We start from the raw sequence: 19446 nt of genomic DNA, 5'->3' as shown, positions 1-19446 counted from the left end.
TAGCTGGTGGACAGCTTCAAATACCTGGGTGTTCACCTCAACAATAAACTGAACTGGTCTACACATATCAACGCCGTGTATAAGAAGGGCCGAAGTCGCCTCCACCTCCTGGGGAGACTGAGGTCCTTCAGAGTGTGCAGACCACTAAGGACCTTTTATGAATCTGTGGTAGCCTCTGCTATCCACTACGCTGTGGTCTGCTGGGGAGCAGGCAGCACGGACCGGGACAAGAAGAGACTGAACAGGCTGGTCACAAGGGCCGGCTCTGTCCTGGGCCGCTCGCTGGACTCGGTGGAGGAGGTGGGAGAGAGGAGGACACTCTCCAGACTATCCTCCATCAGGGACAACGCTCTTCACCCACTGCACCTGACCGTGGAGGAGCTGGCCAGCTCCTTCAGTGGCAGGCTCAGGCACCCCCAGTGTAGGACGGAGCGTTATAGAAGGTCCTTCATCCCAACTGGTGTCAGGATATTTAACTCTCTACTTTAAATATCCTGATGCTAATCCGTAGTGTGTTTTTCTTCTCGTGTGTTTTTTATTTTATTTTTTTTCCGTTTTTATTTCTATTTTATTTTATTTTTATTCTATTTTATTTTGTTAATAGTGTTAAATTTCTAATTTTGTAAATAATTTGTATATTCTTCAGATCGTTTTTATTTTATATTATCTCTTTTATTATTTCTTTTTTCCTTGCACTTTATTTTTTTTTTCAACTGCGCTGTTGTGAAAGTGTGTTTCCCCTCTGGGGATGAATAAAGCTTTTCTATTCTATTCTATTCTATATCAAGTTACGCATTATATTAAGTTACGCATTATATCAAATTACGGTGCTAAACAGCGTGTATGCAAACTGCTATTATAGTAATCAATCATCTAAGAATGTGTGTGTGTGAGCAAAGTATCGACGGTGATGGAAAACATTTACAGCCGCACCCGTTTCCTGTCTGAACTTGAGTTGGCCTTCAAGGAACAAGCAACACCTCTGCCAATTTGCCAAAATGTCAAAACATGATTTTTTTCAAATGTATTAAAAATGTAAAAACTGAGAAATGACGTGTACATGATTATTCATGGCCTTTTTCGCAATACTTTGTAAATCAAGCTCCATTAGGTTGGATGGGAAGCGTCGGTGCACATCCATTATAAGATCTCTTAAGAGATGTTCACTTGGATTCAAGTCTGGGATCTGGCCTGGCCACTCAAGAAAATTCACAGTCTCATCCCTGATGCCACTCCTTTGATATCTTGCCTGTGTGCTTAGGGTCGCTGCTGAAATACACCCCCCCAGCATAGTGTTGCCACCACAATGCTTCACTGTAGGGATGGCATTGGATTGGTGATGACTGGTAGAGATGGTTGTCCTTATGAAGGGTTCTCCTCTCCACAGAGGAACTCAGGGAAGGGACCAAGAACCCGGTGGTCACTCTGTCAGATTAAGGCCCTTCTCCCCCGATCACTCAGTTTAGATGGTTGGCCAGCTCTAGGAAGAGTCCTGGTGGTTCCAAACATCTTCCACTTACAGATGATGGAGGCCACTGTGCTCATTGGGACCTTCAAAGCAGTAGAGATTTTTCTGTAACCTTCCGCAGATTTGTGCCAGAGAGTTCCTGTCTTGGAGGTCTACAGACAATTCCTTGGACTTCATTCTCGTTTTGTGCTCTGACAAGCACCGTCGACTGTGTGACCTTCCATACATAGATGTGTACATGAGCTCAATTTGCAGCTTCTTGGGAAAGGCTGTGAATACTTATGTAAATGTGATATCTCTTTTTTTTTTAAATAAATTAGCAAAAATGTCATTATGGGGTGTTATGTGTATAATTTTGAGAGATAATGCATTTAATTCTTGTTTGAGGTGAGGAACAAGTTTCTGCATTAATGAGTATTCTCTACATCTGACTGACCATGCTAGGATTGTTTTTGTACAATTCAATTCTTTAAACCAAACAATATATCGATTTTCCTACAGTATTGCAATATAACCTTTCATCACATGTGTATCATGATTCGTATCGTATTGCCAGATTTTTGCCCATACACAGCCCTAGTCTGCTTTAACTTAATAATTCATGTATCAAGTGTAATTTAATGTCTGCCAATTTTGTTTTATTTTGGAAACTGAATGGACACACTTTACTTTTAAAACTCCTTTCACCCTTCGACTGCGTTCACGTGGGGAAATTAGGATTGAAACTTATCTTATGGTTTTTGTATTTTCTAAACCGCGCCAGCCTGGACTTTGTGTGAGTCTGGGGTTTTTGTCCCTGGCTATTGAGATTGCCACTCGTAAAAATTAATCAGTACTGTACGTTTTTTTGACCAAATCAAGTAGTCAATAACATTTTTCAATATGTTTTTATGTCTTGATATTCTAGATCTCATTGAATACATGTGGTCAGTGTTTGAATCCCTGTGAAAGGCAGTTGTAGCTGTATTGTTTTCTTCTCCATGCAAAAGCATGTCTTTTATCTTCATTTAATGAAATGCAGAAAAATGCTGAGCAAATATCCATTACTAGGAAGAAATGTGTCTGGGTTTGAAACTTTGTTTTCCTTAACTGTTCAGCGGTCATGTACAAGTTGATATTTGGATTCATCTGGTTTAAGAATGGAAAAATAATATTGGCTTGGCATTTCAACAAATTTTTCTGCTTTAAGTAGTTATTTTTAGCTTCTGGTTCTAACTGTTGTGGAGGGGATGGTAGCTTCAAATATGGTTTCAGCTTTATCCTTTGTGGAATATGTCAAACGTTGTACGTTGTATGGGATGACGCATGGGTGGATGGAGATGCGCGGTGTATCGGGTCACTGTATGAGCAAACAAGCAGTCTATACGGTATGTATGGCTAGGGCTGATCAGTATGCTCAAGGCAAGATAACGAGCATTATGTTTAAGAAAAGAAGTACTGTATCAGCATATTGAGGGATGTTTGCTGAGGCTCACGGGCTGACCTCTACCACAGTGGCCCCCGGAAAGACCTCTTGCTGATATGAGGAACTGATAACACATTGTTATGCTGTCTGTGACTTATGGACCACTTGGCGAATTGGGGAACTGATGATGTATGTTGAACTGTCTGTGACTTGTGGAACTTTTCAATAAATTGACGCTGAAAGGTACAGGAGGGCAGAACTTAGTTAGCAGTTGCAGGAGCGAGTTCGTGAACTCGTATTGAGCTGGCTAGGTTCTCCTCCTCATCAGGCTGAATCTTGATTCTGACTTTGTGTGGTTCTTTTGGATTCATCGTCGACCATTCTCTCCGAAGAGTCCTACTACGTCTAAAGTAATTCGGGAATGACACCTTGCTAACAGAGGAAGCTTAAGTCATATCACCTTACTCAGGGTTCTCGCCAGCGCCATTCAGCGTAGGATCCCCCTACGCTGTGACTTTGATCCCCCATTGTGTGAATTGGGCCCCAACACCGTGTCTCGAGCAGAGTAGAACTGCAGAACTTCCAACCCAGGTCATTCATAAGTCGTTATGTGGGGTGTACAAGAGGGTGGGATTTATTATTCATTCAGTATATATTGTATTGCAGTTCACAAGATTCCTACATAGACTTATGTAATAAATGTGATTTTGCGCCGCGCCGGAGGCTCCTCTGTGGATTAGCCCACTTGACCAACGCTTGTAATTCAACAGGCATGTTTTCTTTTTTCATCTTATCCCATTTATATTTGCTGCACAACGGCAGCGTCTGGGATCACTTGACCTGCTTCCTTTTTGAATTTGAATATTCGTCCAAAATCTGGACGAGCGTGCTGATTAGTCCCTGCTATCTGCGCCCCATCGTAAGGCCTTCATGTCATCATCAACATGGCCGACACAGTAGCTTGATCGAACAGACGGTTTTGTCTGTTCTTGCTGATTTAGACGGAGTTTCAGAGCTGAAACGTGAGCAACATGAGGCACTGATATCTCTTCTTACTGGGAAAGACGTTCTCGCCCTTGCGGCAGGTTTCGTAGCCCAACACAATAGTGATTTGTCGTTCGCAAACAATTTGTTTGAATAAACAAATCTTTCAAAGTTTGTTTGTGAGCGTCTACACACAAGGTGAGTCTGTTACGTTAGGCTGCCAGTGATTCGCGAACTAAGCGGTGATTCATGTTAGGCTGATTCGCTGCTACTCACTCGCAAAAAACCTACTGCAGTAAGTGTACACTCTGCTCTTTTTGCTGCATTTCCGCAGATGTTTTTGTACTGGTCCTTGTCCATTTGTATTTATTTATTTTTTGCATTGTCCCAAAAGTGCAGTGATTGTGAACCTCGGGTCTGAATCATGACCTATTAACAGATTGTTTGGCTGTGTTCAGGAAGTTTGAGAATAATGCACTTTGTAGTTAGGGCTCCATAAGCACTGAGTGATTAGTTGAACAAATAATTTTAATGAACTGATTCTAGTGATTCAGTACAGTCAAAAGAACTGCTGATCCCACCACTACAACTCAACAACACGGTCACGTGAATATTAAGGCGATCTGATTGGATCCTGGTATGGAAGGGTCATTCAATCGGAAGAGGCCCCGCCCAGCGTGCACCAAATGATGCCTTCATTACATGATTTCGAATTTCCCACGGAAGTGGGTCAAGCGCTCCCAGAATATCTTTTTAGGGTAGCGAACCCCCCGGTAGAAATAGGATGGCACCCAGGCTAGTACATTTTTGCACAATGTTTTTTTTTTTTTTTTTTTTTTTTACATTTGGTATTCCTGTCCACAACTGTCATTATTAACTCCTTGTACATGTATACGTTGCTCCAGTATCTATCATATTGGTGGTTGCTGATCTCCCAACTGTACCTGATGCTCTTAAAGTCTCTCTTGACCTACTTTGACCGAGGGTCTGTATTTCTGCAAGCAGCCTCCTCCTCAAACCTTTTGATTAATTTACCAGCACCTTTGGAAGTTGGTTGATCAGTGGTGCGAGTTTGAGTGTCATCGAATGTAATGGCCTTTGGTTTCCTTCATCAGGATTGGCTACTGACCTTGCCTCTTTTCAGGCATCAAGTGCTAGCTTGACATTAAACAAATTGCAATGCAGTCACAACATTTTTTGTTTTCTCAGCTGCTAACAGGTTCTGTTGCGAAGCAGGAATTTGCGAGACACGCTTAAGACTGCAGAAGCAGCAAGATAGACAGCCTGTCAGAAGACTGTTCATTGTGACCAAGCATAGATCTTAGCTCCAAGTCTGTACTTGCAACATATATACAATTTGTCTTAGTCACATGTTCTAATTGATGACATGTTTTGTAAAAGGAAAAAGCCTCCGGTCCCACTAGCTAAACAGACAATAATTGTATGAATTAACTTTGTTGAAAGGGATTCTGTTGAACTTTCAACTATGTTGAGGGAGATGAAAACAGTCCATTTAGTGTTCCTGCTAAACAATTCTGGGAACAAATGTGTAGAAATCTCAGAAGCCACACCACGAGTCCATCCTGCCAAATGCAGGCCTCGAGCCAGAGCAGGGATCAGGCTGAAGAAAGAGAAATTTCAGTTTGTCCGTTACATGCTCGTGATCATTGATCACTCCATCAAAAACTTAAGGCGCCAAAACGGTGATCAACTTTCTAACCTAAGGAGCAGAATAAGAGCAGCACCTCAGATTCAGTTCAGTTCAGTTTATTTTAAAAGGATAAGAGGCTATTGTTAAGATGCGTTGGCAAATGGCTAGCTCAGACACGTGAAAATGATGGAAATGATGACGGCTGAACAACTTGCTCAACTGATCAATCAACCAGACCTATACCCAATCCCGGACTACATGGAGGAATCTGACTAAGCCTCAACCGAGGATGATGGCAATAAGTCAATATAATCCTGAATATAATCAACATGTTTTGACACCCAACTGAACTATGGGACAACACATTTTTGAACCTGGGCGAATATCATCACCACATATTCATGTATTCTTTTTTGAACCGATATTTAAAGGAACATTTTCTCTTCTTTTGAAGGGACAGTTTTTGTTGAAAGAACACTTTCTTTTGCAAAATGATCATCACTTTTCTTTTTTTTAACTGAATTGTTAAAGGTAAATCTTGGTATATGGACACTGCCTTGAACATTATACCCTTTAACTTATTTTACTCGTCAAAAGAAATATTAAAAACCTCCACTCAGCATATCGTCATATTCATCATGTATCACACTTCGATTGCATTTTGTAAATTGAATTTCATGCATCACGTTTCAGTTTGATTTTATGTTTTCAATTTGATTCTATGTCATGTATTACATTTAAGTTTGATTTCATTTCACTTACATTTAATTTCCAGTTTTACTTCATGAATTACTTCCATAAGTAACTAGTTACGTCAAGAGAGTTTCATATTATCCAGTTGAAGTTAAAGTTCAATACAAGTTACGAGCTAAACACAATTGTTCAGCCGTTCATCACGGATGATCTTTTTGTCTTTGGCACTTCTGGAAGCGACCTTACTAACTTTTCCTGCGACGGGTACTAACACTCTTAAGGGGATATTACATAAAGAGCACTTACGCTTAACGCAACGGGTTCGACAAAGGTAGGATACGTTAGGGAATCCAACAGGTTTAAAGCTCTAAGATGAAGACATGAGGAGAAGTTAATGTTTTCAAAGTTCATAGCTAGGACACTGACTAAAATACCACTGAGTTGAGAAAATATAAACACATGGGAAATGTTCAGGTCAAGAGGGGCTGGGTCATGGTGACCTGGAGTCAGGAGAAGATGTTTTCGCCAAAAAGAGAAGTTACACAATAGTCCGAGTTAGCCAATCCTTATCTGGAAGTTGGTTTGGACATTGAGAGCGTAAGCATCTGGTTCGGGGACATAAATGGAGACATTTGTCGGGAAATCGTGTAACTTTTGGTACGAAGGACTGCCCTCCTTACAAATGTCTTAGGTCCAAGGGAACGATGATGATTCTGGCTCAATAAACGACTGATCTGTTACTTTGAGACTGCGCATCTCTTCAATAAAGACACCTGCTCAAGTCTGTGGTCAATCCTTCCTCCGGCCGGTTCCTGCTACAACAATATCACGGAGGATGAACCAAGCTGTCCGATTTTGGCATTTTGTGATCATCGGAATAATCTGTACTTTTTGTTAACCTTTATGTCTTGATTTTTGTATTCGTACTTAAGGTCTTGTCTGACCATATATATAATTAAATGTATCTTAAATAAATTCATTGTTGACTGACCTTGAACAATATGATTATTTACTAATACAGAGATCAAGGATGTAGCTTCAACAGTTTCTCTGCCAAAGGTGCGTTTCAGTGCCTTTCTAGACAGAAGTTCACTTACCGCTGATTTTGATTTGACAAGTCATGAAAAAGTACTAAGCTGTTGTGTGTGTTATCAAATTTAATCAACCACACATTTTAAGACATAAATGATGGCTTGTGTTTTAAACTGTTGAATGGGTTGGAGCTGGACCTAAATGTGGAATGGTGCCTCCAAATGATACAAACCAGGTTAAAGACCACTAACTTTTGTTTGCTTCTTGAATTTTAACTCTCCTTGTACAAGTAAAATTATTGTGGTGTTGAACCAATTCTGCATTAGATATCTTTTCTATGAGTTTCAGCACCAAGTAATTTTCCAAGTCTGCTACTAAACATGTCCAAGCACAAAATCAAATGTATGTAATGTTCCAATGAGATTTTCAAATTAGGTTTTCCTACGTTTTAAGCTATAGTCATCAAATTTATATAAAATGAAAGCTTGAAATATCGTGAGTTACATGATATGAACCTATGTCATACATTAGTTTCACCTTGTAAATCTAATTGCAGGAATAAACGAACCTTTGGACAATATCCTAATGAGTTTAATCTGTATGTATGATATAGGATAGATGACATAATTCTAAATTAATAAATAAATGTATAAACAAATTTCTTTATTTATACATTGTGACTTTTATTTATTTTTACATTTATTTATTTTAGTATTTTGTTATTTTAACATATATTATTTATGAATTTCTACATTTGTCTTTTATTTATTTGTGTATTTATACATTGTCTTTTTTCATTTCAACATTTCTTTGGCAGGTTGCAAATAAGGTAGGCGGTCCCAGATGCCAGGGTGACAAACCAAGAACAACAACAACAACAAATATGCAAAAATCTAGGTGCAAAGACAAATGGAGTCAGGAAGCAGCGAGGTGTGAATGACAGGAAACCATCAGCGAATTGCAGAGTGGTAAAGAACATTTCAGCAGAAGTTAACTAAAACCACAAGTAAATTGTGTTCTGTAAATATTTTGACATATGACATTGCAGGAAACTGAATTTCGACATGTAATCTCATCTTCAATCGATAGGCGTGTCAAAATCTTCAATGGATCAAGCAAAAGGAAAGGCGTAAAGTTATTGGTCCAAGATAACTGACATCATCCTAGAGGCTTCTCCAACTACTGGAGAAGCTACATACACACACATAAACACAGATTGGGAAAACATCTTATGTAACGAGATTGGGAAACATCTTGTGAAATCGTCTTGGCGTGTCCAGACACGACTCATACCAAGGAGGTCTGGAGGGCGGACCTCACTGTGTCCTGTATAAAGTCAATGTGAATGATGTTAAGAATCTGATGATCGTAAGGATTGCTTTGTGAATTACCTGCTGGGCTTCGACCCACAGTTAATAAAATCCATCATCACGTTGATCTGGTCTGGGTTCACCAATTTTCCAGTCGACAACTTCTTGGTTTCTTCTTCAATATTGAGATCTGGTGTTCTTGGAGTAACAGGTTTGATGGAGAAATGTCGGCCTTGTAATATTCTAGTGTGTGTTGCCGTTAAAAATTGAGTAGAAGGGTGTTGCCCGTAGAGACCTCTGGACCTCAAGGTTGAAAAAGGTTTTCAGAGATGACTATCGTGGTCAAAACTAGACTAAGGCCGAAATACGAAGATAAGGAAAGACACTAGAGGGGTGGGACTAAAGGATATAACCAACCCACTCAGATTACAGAGATTCACCATTTTGAATTAAAAAAGTCATTTTGAAGTCAAGGTTATGCCATTTTGAATCAGAGTCATCATTTGTAGTCTAACAGAAGCCATTTTTGAAATTTAACAGAAGCCATCTTGGTAAAGTAACCATTTTGAAAAATAAGTAGTTTTGTAGTCCAAGAGGCATTTTGAAAAAGTAACCTTTTTGAAAAAATAAGTAATTTTAAAAGAGAAGCCATTTTGGAAAAATAGCCAGGTTGAATAATAAATAATTTCTACATTTAAAAGAAGCCATTTTGAAAGAGAAGCCATTTAGAAATTTAAGGCAAGACATTTTGAAAGTTTTTCCATTTTGAAGTTTAAGTTAATTTTAACTTAAATAGAAACAAATAAACTAACTACCAAATAACCAAAGGAGTAAAGAAATAATGACACCACCAATAGCTAAGGTAACGACAATGGCTCCAGTAGCTAAGGTATTACTAGCGCCTCCGACAGTCAAGTTAATAACAACACCTACAGTCCACAAGATAACCAAAAGAGCACCTGTAACAACGGTTAAGTCAACCACTAAAGCAGCATTTATGACAACGACTACACCAACCACTACAAGAACATTGATAACAACAGTTAAGCCAACCTCTACACCAATACTTACAACAACGATTAAACCAACAACTAAAAAAGCACTGACAATAACGGCCAAGTCAACCCCGACAACGATACCTACATCAACGATTGAATCAACAACCAAAGTAGCACAGGTAACTACAATTAAACCAAAAACACAAACAATAAGAGAAAAAACACGGAAATAAAGTGCAGAAAAAAAAGACAATACCTATTCTACAACCAAGAACTGTAATAAAGAAAAGAAAACCAACGATAATAAATAAGCCAATGACAACAACGACTACAGCGAGAACAGAAACTACAAGGATGTAGGACTTTTAACAAATTGAGTTTAGTCAAAGCACCGTTAAACGGTTTACTTACTTACTTTTAAATCGTGTAAATCACAGATCAAATGATTTACACGATTAAAATAACTTTGAATCAAAGTAAAATGTTAATTCAAAGGTAAAATATATATTTAACCTCATATTTTAAAGCTGATGTTTGAACTAACTTGGTCTTTAAAACAAAGTTTAAAGTTCAAAACTTAAACACTGATAGATACTGGATAATACGTTATCTGCTTAAGATGACCTATTTCCAGAATACGATGCTCTGGTATTCTGTTATTCACACCTCGCAACATTGACTCCATTCCGTCCATGCATCTAGCTTCTTGCATGCTTCCTGTCCTAAACTTGTCAAATCTGTGACTTCATCCACCTGTCGCAGGTGTGCCTAATAAAGTGACAGGTACCTGTAGGTGTATATTCCTTCATAGGAGATCCACAGACTTCTTACATGAGGCTCCAGGATGTTAAATCCATCACATAAACACTGGCGAAAGTTGGTTTGCTACTTCACGCCACAGTTCAGAAAGGATTCTTCTCCATCCACTGTGCAGCGTTGATACAGTCGACTAGTTACTGCAGACGCTTGTCTGACTAATCACTGCCTTAGAATGACATCTGGCCCGCCCACCTTATTTTCATACTAGCAACGAAACGTCTAAATAAATAAAAGACAAAATGTGTGTGTGTGTGTATATATATATATATATATATATATATATATATATATATATATATATATATATATATAAATCCAGAAAAACGTTTTTCGACAAATCATCTGAAGTTATTGATTTATTTTTTTACTTATTTATAATTATGTAATTTATGGCCCTTCATAAATATGAGTGTGTATGTGTTTATATATATCTATATAGATATCTATGAAAATAAATTTTACTGATCAGTAAAATCGAAAGTCTATTTTAAGATAATGGTTTAAACTTCTGCTTTTTTCTGTTTTGCTCAAAGGACGGATCTTTTCATTTAAAACAACCATGTTTCTCTTGATGTTTTTTTCTTGCAGCATTATATTAAATATAATGCCACAAAACACCAACAATAATGGTTTGTTTGAATTTTAAACAAAATATCCGTCCTCAGTGCAGCTGGACATCATGCTATAGTCAATGACTAGAACGTGAAACTACTTTTATTCTCAATAACAGAGACGAAAAACCGTTTTTTTTCGAGCATGGTACTGAATGTTTTCAGCCGCGCATGTCACGGAATGTCGCAATATCTCTGACGCGAGGGAAATAACTGTTGCTCCTCGCGCGTTACAAACCAGTGACGTCTTGCTTGAAAGTGACCGGCATCAAAGAGAGAGACACGCGCCTGGTTTGAGTTCGTACACGAGAATAAATGACAATAGTGGAGTTTCTTACCTTGTTTGTTCGCCCGCACTAACCAAACCGTGCTTGGATTTCACGCCTCGTTTCCGTGTTCGGCTGATCAACTTCCGCCCAGCTGTGTCCGCTTCGTGAACTCCAAACTTGCAGAGACTTTTTTCACTGTGTGTAGACCTCCTTCAGACCTCCTGAGAGCAACCAGATCCGAACCGCGACACACACACACACTTATCGGTGTAATGTGGTAGATCACGTGACCTGTGAGGTCCCCCCCCGCCCCCTGAAACTAGAGGTCTTCCCTGTCCCTCCTTGATCTCTGCAATAAAAGAACAAAAAGAAACTCTTAAATTAAGTTGTTTTATGATACGTTTTTGGACTTTCGTTTATTCAGCAATTTTTGTTTGTTTTGTATAATATTTAATTAAAATACATCTTAATTCTTCTAAAAACATAGATTGTAATGCAAAATATAGATTTTATGCATAATCTTGAATATTAACTATGTTTAAAGGAATAGAGATGTTTAAAGTTGATAACAGTATGTTTTAGGTGGACCGACTTCTGCAGGGGATGTACAAAGTTAAAATGTGTTTTTTACATTGAGTTATATATGCATGTTGACAACCAGAATGTGTGTTTTTGAATTTATTTACACATGTTAGGTACATTTTTTAAGGCAATAGTACTGCGTGATGGACAGATGTATTCAATCCATACAAATAAAGTCCACTTTTCACTGCCTCAGAAATATTTATTTTCTCTTCTGTTACACAAGCATCAATATATATTCTAGATGAATTGTCTTGTGATGAACAGAGTATCTCAGAATCACTGTATAATGATACAAAAGTCATTCAAGCTATTTTATAGTCGTTTATTTTTAACTGTAGGTTAAAGTCAAAAAGATTTATTGCCCTTACAGAGGAAAACTAACACCAACAGGGCTCTGGACCCCTTTTCTACAGATTGTCTTTCTGGGATTGTCTCGCTTTTTCCACTTCAACACAACAAATTCCTGTGTTGTTCTTACATCACTGGCAAATAAAGCTGATTCTGAAAATTCAATTTAATTCAATACAATGTTAACTTTCTTTGTTTGCCCTCATGCTATATATAAATAAACTATAAATAAAACGTTGGTGATAGTTCACACAAAATTCAAAACTTCACTCATTTTCTACTCTCATGTCGACTAAGGGTTGGGATTATTTTCAGAGTAATCTGTTCTTTTTTACAGTTATAGACAAAAAAGTTTGTTCATTTTAATGTAGCGACTGGAGCTCAGTTGTCTTCATCTTCATCTTAGTCCAAAAAGACACACAAAAACATCCAAATATGAGGAATTGTTCCCAAAAAGTCTATATTTTAGGCTTGTTGTTAGTGGAGGATACCAGGCCCGCAGCCTAAATGTCTCATGACGAGGCTTCGATACAAGAGGGACGTTACAGACGAGCAGTATTGAGGTATTTGGATATTTTTAAGTGTCTTTTTGGACGAAGATGAGGACGAAAACAACTGAGCTCCAGTCGCGACATTAAAATGAACAAACATTTTTGTCTATAACTCCAACAAGGAACTGATTACTCTTGGTGAACTATCACTTTAAGCATTGACAATTATCATTACCATGTTTTTTACTGTATTTTTACTGCAGTTTGTCCTGATGAACTGACTAATGTTTGTTTATAACTCTTCTTATGTAAAGCACTGTGTGACTCTGAAGGGTTATATATACATTAATATACATCATAATTGTATCATCATCATCATTATTATTATGATGACGATGTATATGTTCGTAACTGGTCCAGCATCGTTTCTCTCATTCGGCTGTTGCAACTTCGGTCACGGGGCGAGTGTGGTCAGCGTGCCCCCAGAACTGATAAGATTAGAGGAGTCCACGCTGGTTCCTCCAATCAGTGGGCTTTTCTAAGAAAGTAAGTAAGTAATCTATATTTGTTTGCTTTTCCATACAGGGTCACAAAGCGCTTAAACAATCAAAACAATACCCAATAAAATATATGCCTAAAAGGTCAAGATAATGTTGTGACTTGAGCTTTCTCTGCTGCAAGGTGTCACTCCCGAATTACATTTGACGTAGTAGGACTCTTCGGAGAGATTGGTCGATGATGAATCCAAACACCACACAAAGTCAGAATCAAGATTCAGCCTGATGAGGAGGAGAACCTAGCGAGCTCAATACAAGTTCCGAACTTGCTCCTGCAGCTGCTCACTAAGTTCTGCTCTCCTACAGATTTCAGGGTCAATTTATTGCAAAAGTTCGACAAGTCACAAAAGGCACAAAATACGTCATCATTTCCTGGAATGTGTTATGACTTTAGCTTCCTCTGTTAGCAAGGTGTCATTCCCGAATTATATTTGACGTAGTAGGACTCTTCGGAGAGATTGGTCGATGATGAATCAAAACTCCACACAAAGTCAAAATCAAGGTCCAGCCTGATGAGGAGGAGAACCTAGCTCTCTGAGTTCTGATCCGCTGTACATTTCAGCGTCAATTTATTGTAAAGTTCCACAAGTCACAGACAGTTTAACATGCGTTATCAGTTCCTCATATCTTCAAGAGGTCCTTACGGGGGCTCTGTGGCAGAGGTCAGCCCGAGGGCCTCAGCAAAAGTCCCTCCAATATGCTGATACACTGCTCATTATCTAAACACAGTGCTCGTTACCGTGACTTGGCATACTGATCGGCCCAGCCATACATACCGTATACGTATATACTGCTTGGCTGCTCATACCGTGACTTAATATATTGTGTAGCTTTATCTATTCATGCGTAACTCAATACAATGTATAACGTTTGACATATTCCACAAATGCTATTCTTTACGTAGAGTTCTTGGTATTTTCATCGTGTTCGTATCGGGGTCAAGGTGTCAGACAGGATGTCGCAGCAGATGCATTCCAAGATGCTGATACATGGTTTATTATCATACTGTGTTATCACCTACTTTCTTCCCATCCACTGCTAAACACCTTGATGCAATGGCAACTTGTAACCACCGTTCTTGTTCCCAGGACTTGATATACTGTGCAGCCAATGCAACGACAACTGTTCCTGTTCCCATGGCTTGATATACTGTGCAGCCCGATGCAATGACAACTGTTCTTGCTCCCATGACCCGACATACTGTGTATCAGGGCCGGGTCTAGGCAGGGGCAAGAGGGGGCCTGGCCCCCTCAAATAAATGTTTTGCCCCCTCAAACTTACATGTAAGTAAGTAAGTAACAGCACAATGCCACCTCAAGATCTGTGGCTGCCCCCTCATACATGCCTGTCTAGACCCGGCCCTGCTGTGTATCTTGGTTATTCGTACCGTGAGTCGATATAATGCGTAACATAATGTTTGACATATTCCACAGAGACAAACAAAGGAGTCTCAAGAAGATGTTTCTTTTGTTTTCTTGTCCTCACCTTGACTTCGCTGCTTATCGCTGCTCAACCGTGCAGTTCTTCTATTGCGCAACTGCAGTTCCCCATCTGCAAAACCCTCGCTCACGTCCGCACCCATTCTCCACTCTCGAACCACGCTCAGTACTCTTCCTCGACCTCCACACGTGACCCGTACCTTCCCACTCGCACCTTCTCATTCGTGTCCTTTTCATACTTACTCTGTGGGACTTAATGTGTTTATTATGGTCACAAGCAACACTTATCATTGGTGTTATTTTCACTCGGGGAATACAACATGTTTGTTAACTGACATATTTGCCCATCGGTGGTTTCCTCAAGACGTTCGACCATAGGTCCCATCTCCCTCGCCTCATGCAAGAGAGATGTGAGGAACAGATGTCTCAGTCATCAGATACCACTCACCTTGGTCTCTTGTCAATTTAGAAGGAGCTGCTACTCCCTCTTTTCCCACATAAATGTGGGAGCTTTGGATTCGCCATTCCTGACCTTTGATTTCCTCAAAAGCTACTTGGTAACACAAGTCTTGGTTTAGTATTCTTCACTTACCAATATGAGTCTGAAACCCAGTTTGGATCTGGTTTTCTCTCAGCTGGTCTGAAGACGACACAACGAAATGTTTGCATTTTGAACATGTCCTCTTGATAAATAATCCTGCCAGATGGTTTGCACCTGGTTCCACGGCTGGAGTGTCTGGTAACTTCCCACTCTTATAAGATAGAATAAAGGTCTGGGATACCTCAGTTGTTTTACGGATGTCAGACCAACAGAATTACTCAATCCAAACATTTCATATTTTTTATTAACAATCTATTTATCCTTTGGGATTGAGACTTGGTCCCCTCAAAGCACATCCATCATTTATCTCATGTGTATTAGGAAAATAAAATAAAAACATGTATGTTGTGAGTGCAGAGGTGTAGCTTATACTTGCTTAACATGTACATTTTCCAACACAAGGTCTATGTTGCTGCTACCTTTTGCCATTCTACCATTTGCTACTTTTACAGATTTTATTTTTGCCTTCTGTAATCTTATATTTTGTTAATATTTTAATATTATTATCTGTAGATTTCCATTATTATTTTGTATCCTGTCCATATCTAACTGTATTTTTTTGTTTATTCCCAAAAGTTTGCACAAAATGTATTTTTGAATTTTGTTATTTTTAGACGTTTTTATCTCTGAAGTGCGGCCCTCTTTCTGTTGATTCATGAAGATCAAATTTACTAGTTTTAGAGTTATATCTTTAACCCAATCAGTCAGTGAAGCGCTCGCTGAATCAACATAATAAGTAAGTCGGTACATTTAAACTTCCTGCTGTAAAGCTCATCCACGGTGAAGGAACGTAGAATGTTTGCAGAGCACTCAATGAACAGTGAGACAAATGAAACGGCCCCTAAACCACCTTCTTTAACGACACGGTGGTAAATACCACTAAGCAGAAAGATAACAAACCCCTCTTTTTCTGCGTGAGGGCAGTTAAAATAACCTGAACTGATAAAATGAACCAAAGCCATCTCAGCATTGTGATTTTAGAACTCAAAACTATTCAATTTCAGTTCAACTATCCAGTAGATTTATATTTAAAGATGATAAATGTTATTCCCAAAATGTGGATGCAGAAAGTTGTTGAAATATACTATTCCCCTTAAAGGACACTTTTGTGAAATTAATATGAGTTTAAAGGGCACCTAATGTGAAAACCCAACTCTCCTGACTTATTCACATGTTGTAAATGTTGAAGTCGTCCTCTTCAAAGTGCAGTTGGTCATTCATCATGATGTTGCTCCGTTTTTAAGTTATTACTTAATAAAGTTCTCTCCCATCTGAAATCTCGCCAAACGAAACTACGGTTTAAATTAAACATTCTGACATCACTCTGGTGCAGGTGTCTCCCCTAGAAGCCCTCGGTTAAGAACCTACATGTTAATCGTGAAACAAAATAAATATTTTTGTAAACATGGTGAGAGTTACTTCTGCCTTTAGGTGTTTTTGTAATGTGTACATTAAGCAGCAAACCTTATTTTTATTTGAATCTATTTTGAGTTTGAAATCTACGTGAGTCCTTGAATGCAACTCGTGTTTTGTGACCAATCAGAGCAGAGTAGGCAAGGTTGCTTGGACGAGATTTCTTCTCAGCCAAAACGCCGCATTTTAAGTGGGCGGGGCTTAAGCGTATTTTCTAATGTAAATATCTTTATTAAATGAGAGTTTTGTGATAAAATAAACATACTGATGAGTATAATAGAGGTCCTAGAACAATTTAAGAGACACTTAAATCAGCACATTAGGTGACCTTTAATGTTTACACATTCACTAAACTGTTGACATTACTATGAATGTATTCATTAACACGTTAGAATGTTCAATGTCAGTTTTGTGTTTGAATACAAAGCGATCACTAGTTTTTTTTTGTCACCCACAATGATGTTCCTTTAATCTAAGTCGATCAAACAAAATAACTCGTGAAGATGTAAAGTAAGTGCGAAGGTGTTGATTTTGTTCACTGAACGAACTCAACATTCTATACCGTCGTCGGCACTGACGCTTGAAATGGCGTCGCTGGTTTTCAGGCACATCCAATAGATGGTTCTTGTCAGGGAATACACGGCCGGAAGAAGCATCTGTCCCCACGCGACATAGATCACCACGTATTTCTCAGAGAGCTTCCATGTAGCTGCCTGTGAGAGAAACAGGTTAATATGTAGACAAACCTCTGGATTCATCTTGATCCACTGCACTTAAAACATACCACAGTCCCAGCCGTGGAGAAGACAATAACCAGGAAAATCAGAAAACACATAATGCTCCTCTTTCGTGGGTAGTGATGACCCACGTAGGAACTAGGAAAAATATTGAATGATTACTGAGAGATATTGTTCATGTGGCAGATAAACTTACATCTTCTTGCAGTGTGGACACTGCGCTAGTGTCTTCCCGGATTTGTCCGTCCATGTCCACTATGTTAGGAATATGAAAGCATGTATTAAAGTAAAACATTTCTTTCTAAATATATTGGTCTTAAAATATATGATTTATGGCTACAGACTTAAACCGGACGAGTGCATACGTGTCCTACCAGGAACGAGCAGGAGCAGTGGATGCAGATGACCCTGGCTCCCACCGGCTCCCCTATTCCAGGACTGCTACTGTCTTCATCCATGGGTCCCAGATTAATCATGCGTTTACTGGAAACAACCAAAGACGATGATTTTTGTGACTTTAAAAAGACTTAGATGTGTTATTATCATGTTGACATTTCTTTAAAATGAAGTCTTGTCTCACCAAGATGGTCTTGGGCAAGGGATCAGCTGGGCTGTGGCTTTACAGATCAACAGGAGGTTGCACTGGCAGCAAACATACTTCTTTCCAACCGGGGCGCTTTTTATTGGCTGGAAGAAGAAGTGTTTGGTAAAGTGCTTATTCAACTCATACTTATGTACCTGGGATACTTTCAGCGCCCTATTTTGGTAACCAAGGGTGTAGGTGGAAGCACCTTGTTGTGGGGTGTGTGTTACTCACTGTGACTTCTTTGCAGGTGCTGCACTTGACCACATTCTGATGGGCTTTTCTTTCCAGCGATATACAACATTGACAAACGCGACACGTGACCACCAGCGAGTCCAAACTGGCCTCAGGCAAGAGCAGGACTGGCTTGGTGTCTGTTAATACTGCGGGATAGGAAAACAGCAACTTCAAATTGAGTACATTCTGAGAAAACCTTCAAAGAACTGTAATCAGAGTAAATCTAAAAATATATTTCAAACATTTTCTGTCATTGACAACAAACACCTGTTGTTTTAAACGATTTAAACGACCAACTATACATTTAACTTCTTCCTTCTGCTCTTTGGCACACATTTCTGAAACTGAATTGTATTTTTTAACTGGGAAAAAAAGAAGATTTTGCATAGACTTCAACAATCCTATTAAAGTCAAACACGAAATCAGTCCTGTCCCGGGTCTTATCCTTCGATTTGTGGAGGAAAGGAACAATCCAGAGTACGTTCAGGTCGTTTATTTACCACTTCCAAGTAAAAGAAATACAAGCTTCTTCACGATCAACTAGGCCTCTTTCTTCCTGCCACTCAACAAATTGACTGTCCAGAACAGAAGAGCGTGACCTCTGGAAAGCTCGATCTATTTGCGTTCATCTCCCCGACCAAGGGGTTCGGATCTTCCCGCCTTCAGCATCAAGCAGAGTATATTTTATTACCCTCTAACTTTGATTATATTTTAGCAAGCATTTTTATCCAACAATCTGCACCATAACACTGCTGCATTAAATATATCAAAACCTACTAATCGTTCAGTCAGTCCAACTATCCAAACAGGGATGTTTGAACTCACATGCGTCACGTGGGATGTTTTCATCGGCATCGAAGTAGATTGTGATGGTAGATTCAGAATTCATCATTTTCCGCCAGGTGTGCTGACAGAGGATGCATCAAAGTCACGGAGAGAGAAAAAAAAATGAAGGTAACATCTTTTTTTTTACAAACTTATATAGGATTTGAGGCTTGATAGGCGATGACGTCACACAGACAGCACTCAATCTGACTTTATGATTCTTCGAGTTTTTAGACATTCAACACTAGATGGCGCCATTTCAATCATTTTACCATTCAATTCCCCTTTGTTATTTGTCTTTTTTATTGTTACCCTGGTGCCAATTTAAAACGTTTTATTAATTGTCTTTTTATATAATAAACCTTTACCTCAAAATAACTACAGTTAATT

The 19446-nt window shown here is 39.0% G+C and overlaps 2 protein-coding genes across 6 annotated transcripts in view; both read right to left on the bottom strand.

Annotated features, from left to right (window-relative positions):
* Positions 1 to 11507, bottom strand: part of LOC148082463 (uncharacterized) — a 38744-nt gene extending 27237 nt beyond the window's left edge. For 4 of the 5 annotated variants that reach the window (XM_087789640.1, XM_087789643.1, XM_087789644.1 and 1 more), the window contains exon 1: positions 11310 to 11507. The gene's annotated coding sequence lies outside the window, so the exon portion shown is untranslated. Of the gene's footprint in view, positions 1 to 10328; positions 10472 to 11309 lie in introns of those variants that run through there. The other variant, XM_087789641.1, reaches the window with a different exon arrangement.
* A 5543-nt stretch (positions 11508 to 17050) lies between these two features.
* On the bottom strand, positions 17051 to 19153 carry LOC148082462 (type I phosphatidylinositol 4,5-bisphosphate 4-phosphatase-B-like). The gene is made up of 7 exons (XM_087788199.1): positions 19057 to 19153; positions 18229 to 18377; positions 17992 to 18098; positions 17786 to 17894; positions 17608 to 17666; positions 17459 to 17549; positions 17051 to 17387 (listed from the first exon to the last, which is right to left on the bottom strand). Exons 1-7 carry the CDS (start codon positions 19121 to 19123, stop codon positions 17223 to 17225), a joined length of 747 nt encoding a protein of 248 aa, XP_087644325.1. The 5' UTR covers positions 19124 to 19153; the 3' UTR covers positions 17051 to 17222.
* Between the last annotated feature and the right edge of the window lie 293 nt (positions 19154 to 19446).

Source organism: Callionymus lyra, chromosome 4, assembly GCF_982586985.1.
Source record: "Callionymus lyra chromosome 4, fCalLyr1.hap1.1, whole genome shotgun sequence".
Lineage (NCBI taxonomy): Eukaryota > Metazoa > Chordata > Actinopteri > Syngnathiformes > Callionymidae > Callionymus > Callionymus lyra.
Note: the sequence above shows the minus strand (reverse complement) of the source record. Positions and strands in the feature narration are given on the sequence as shown.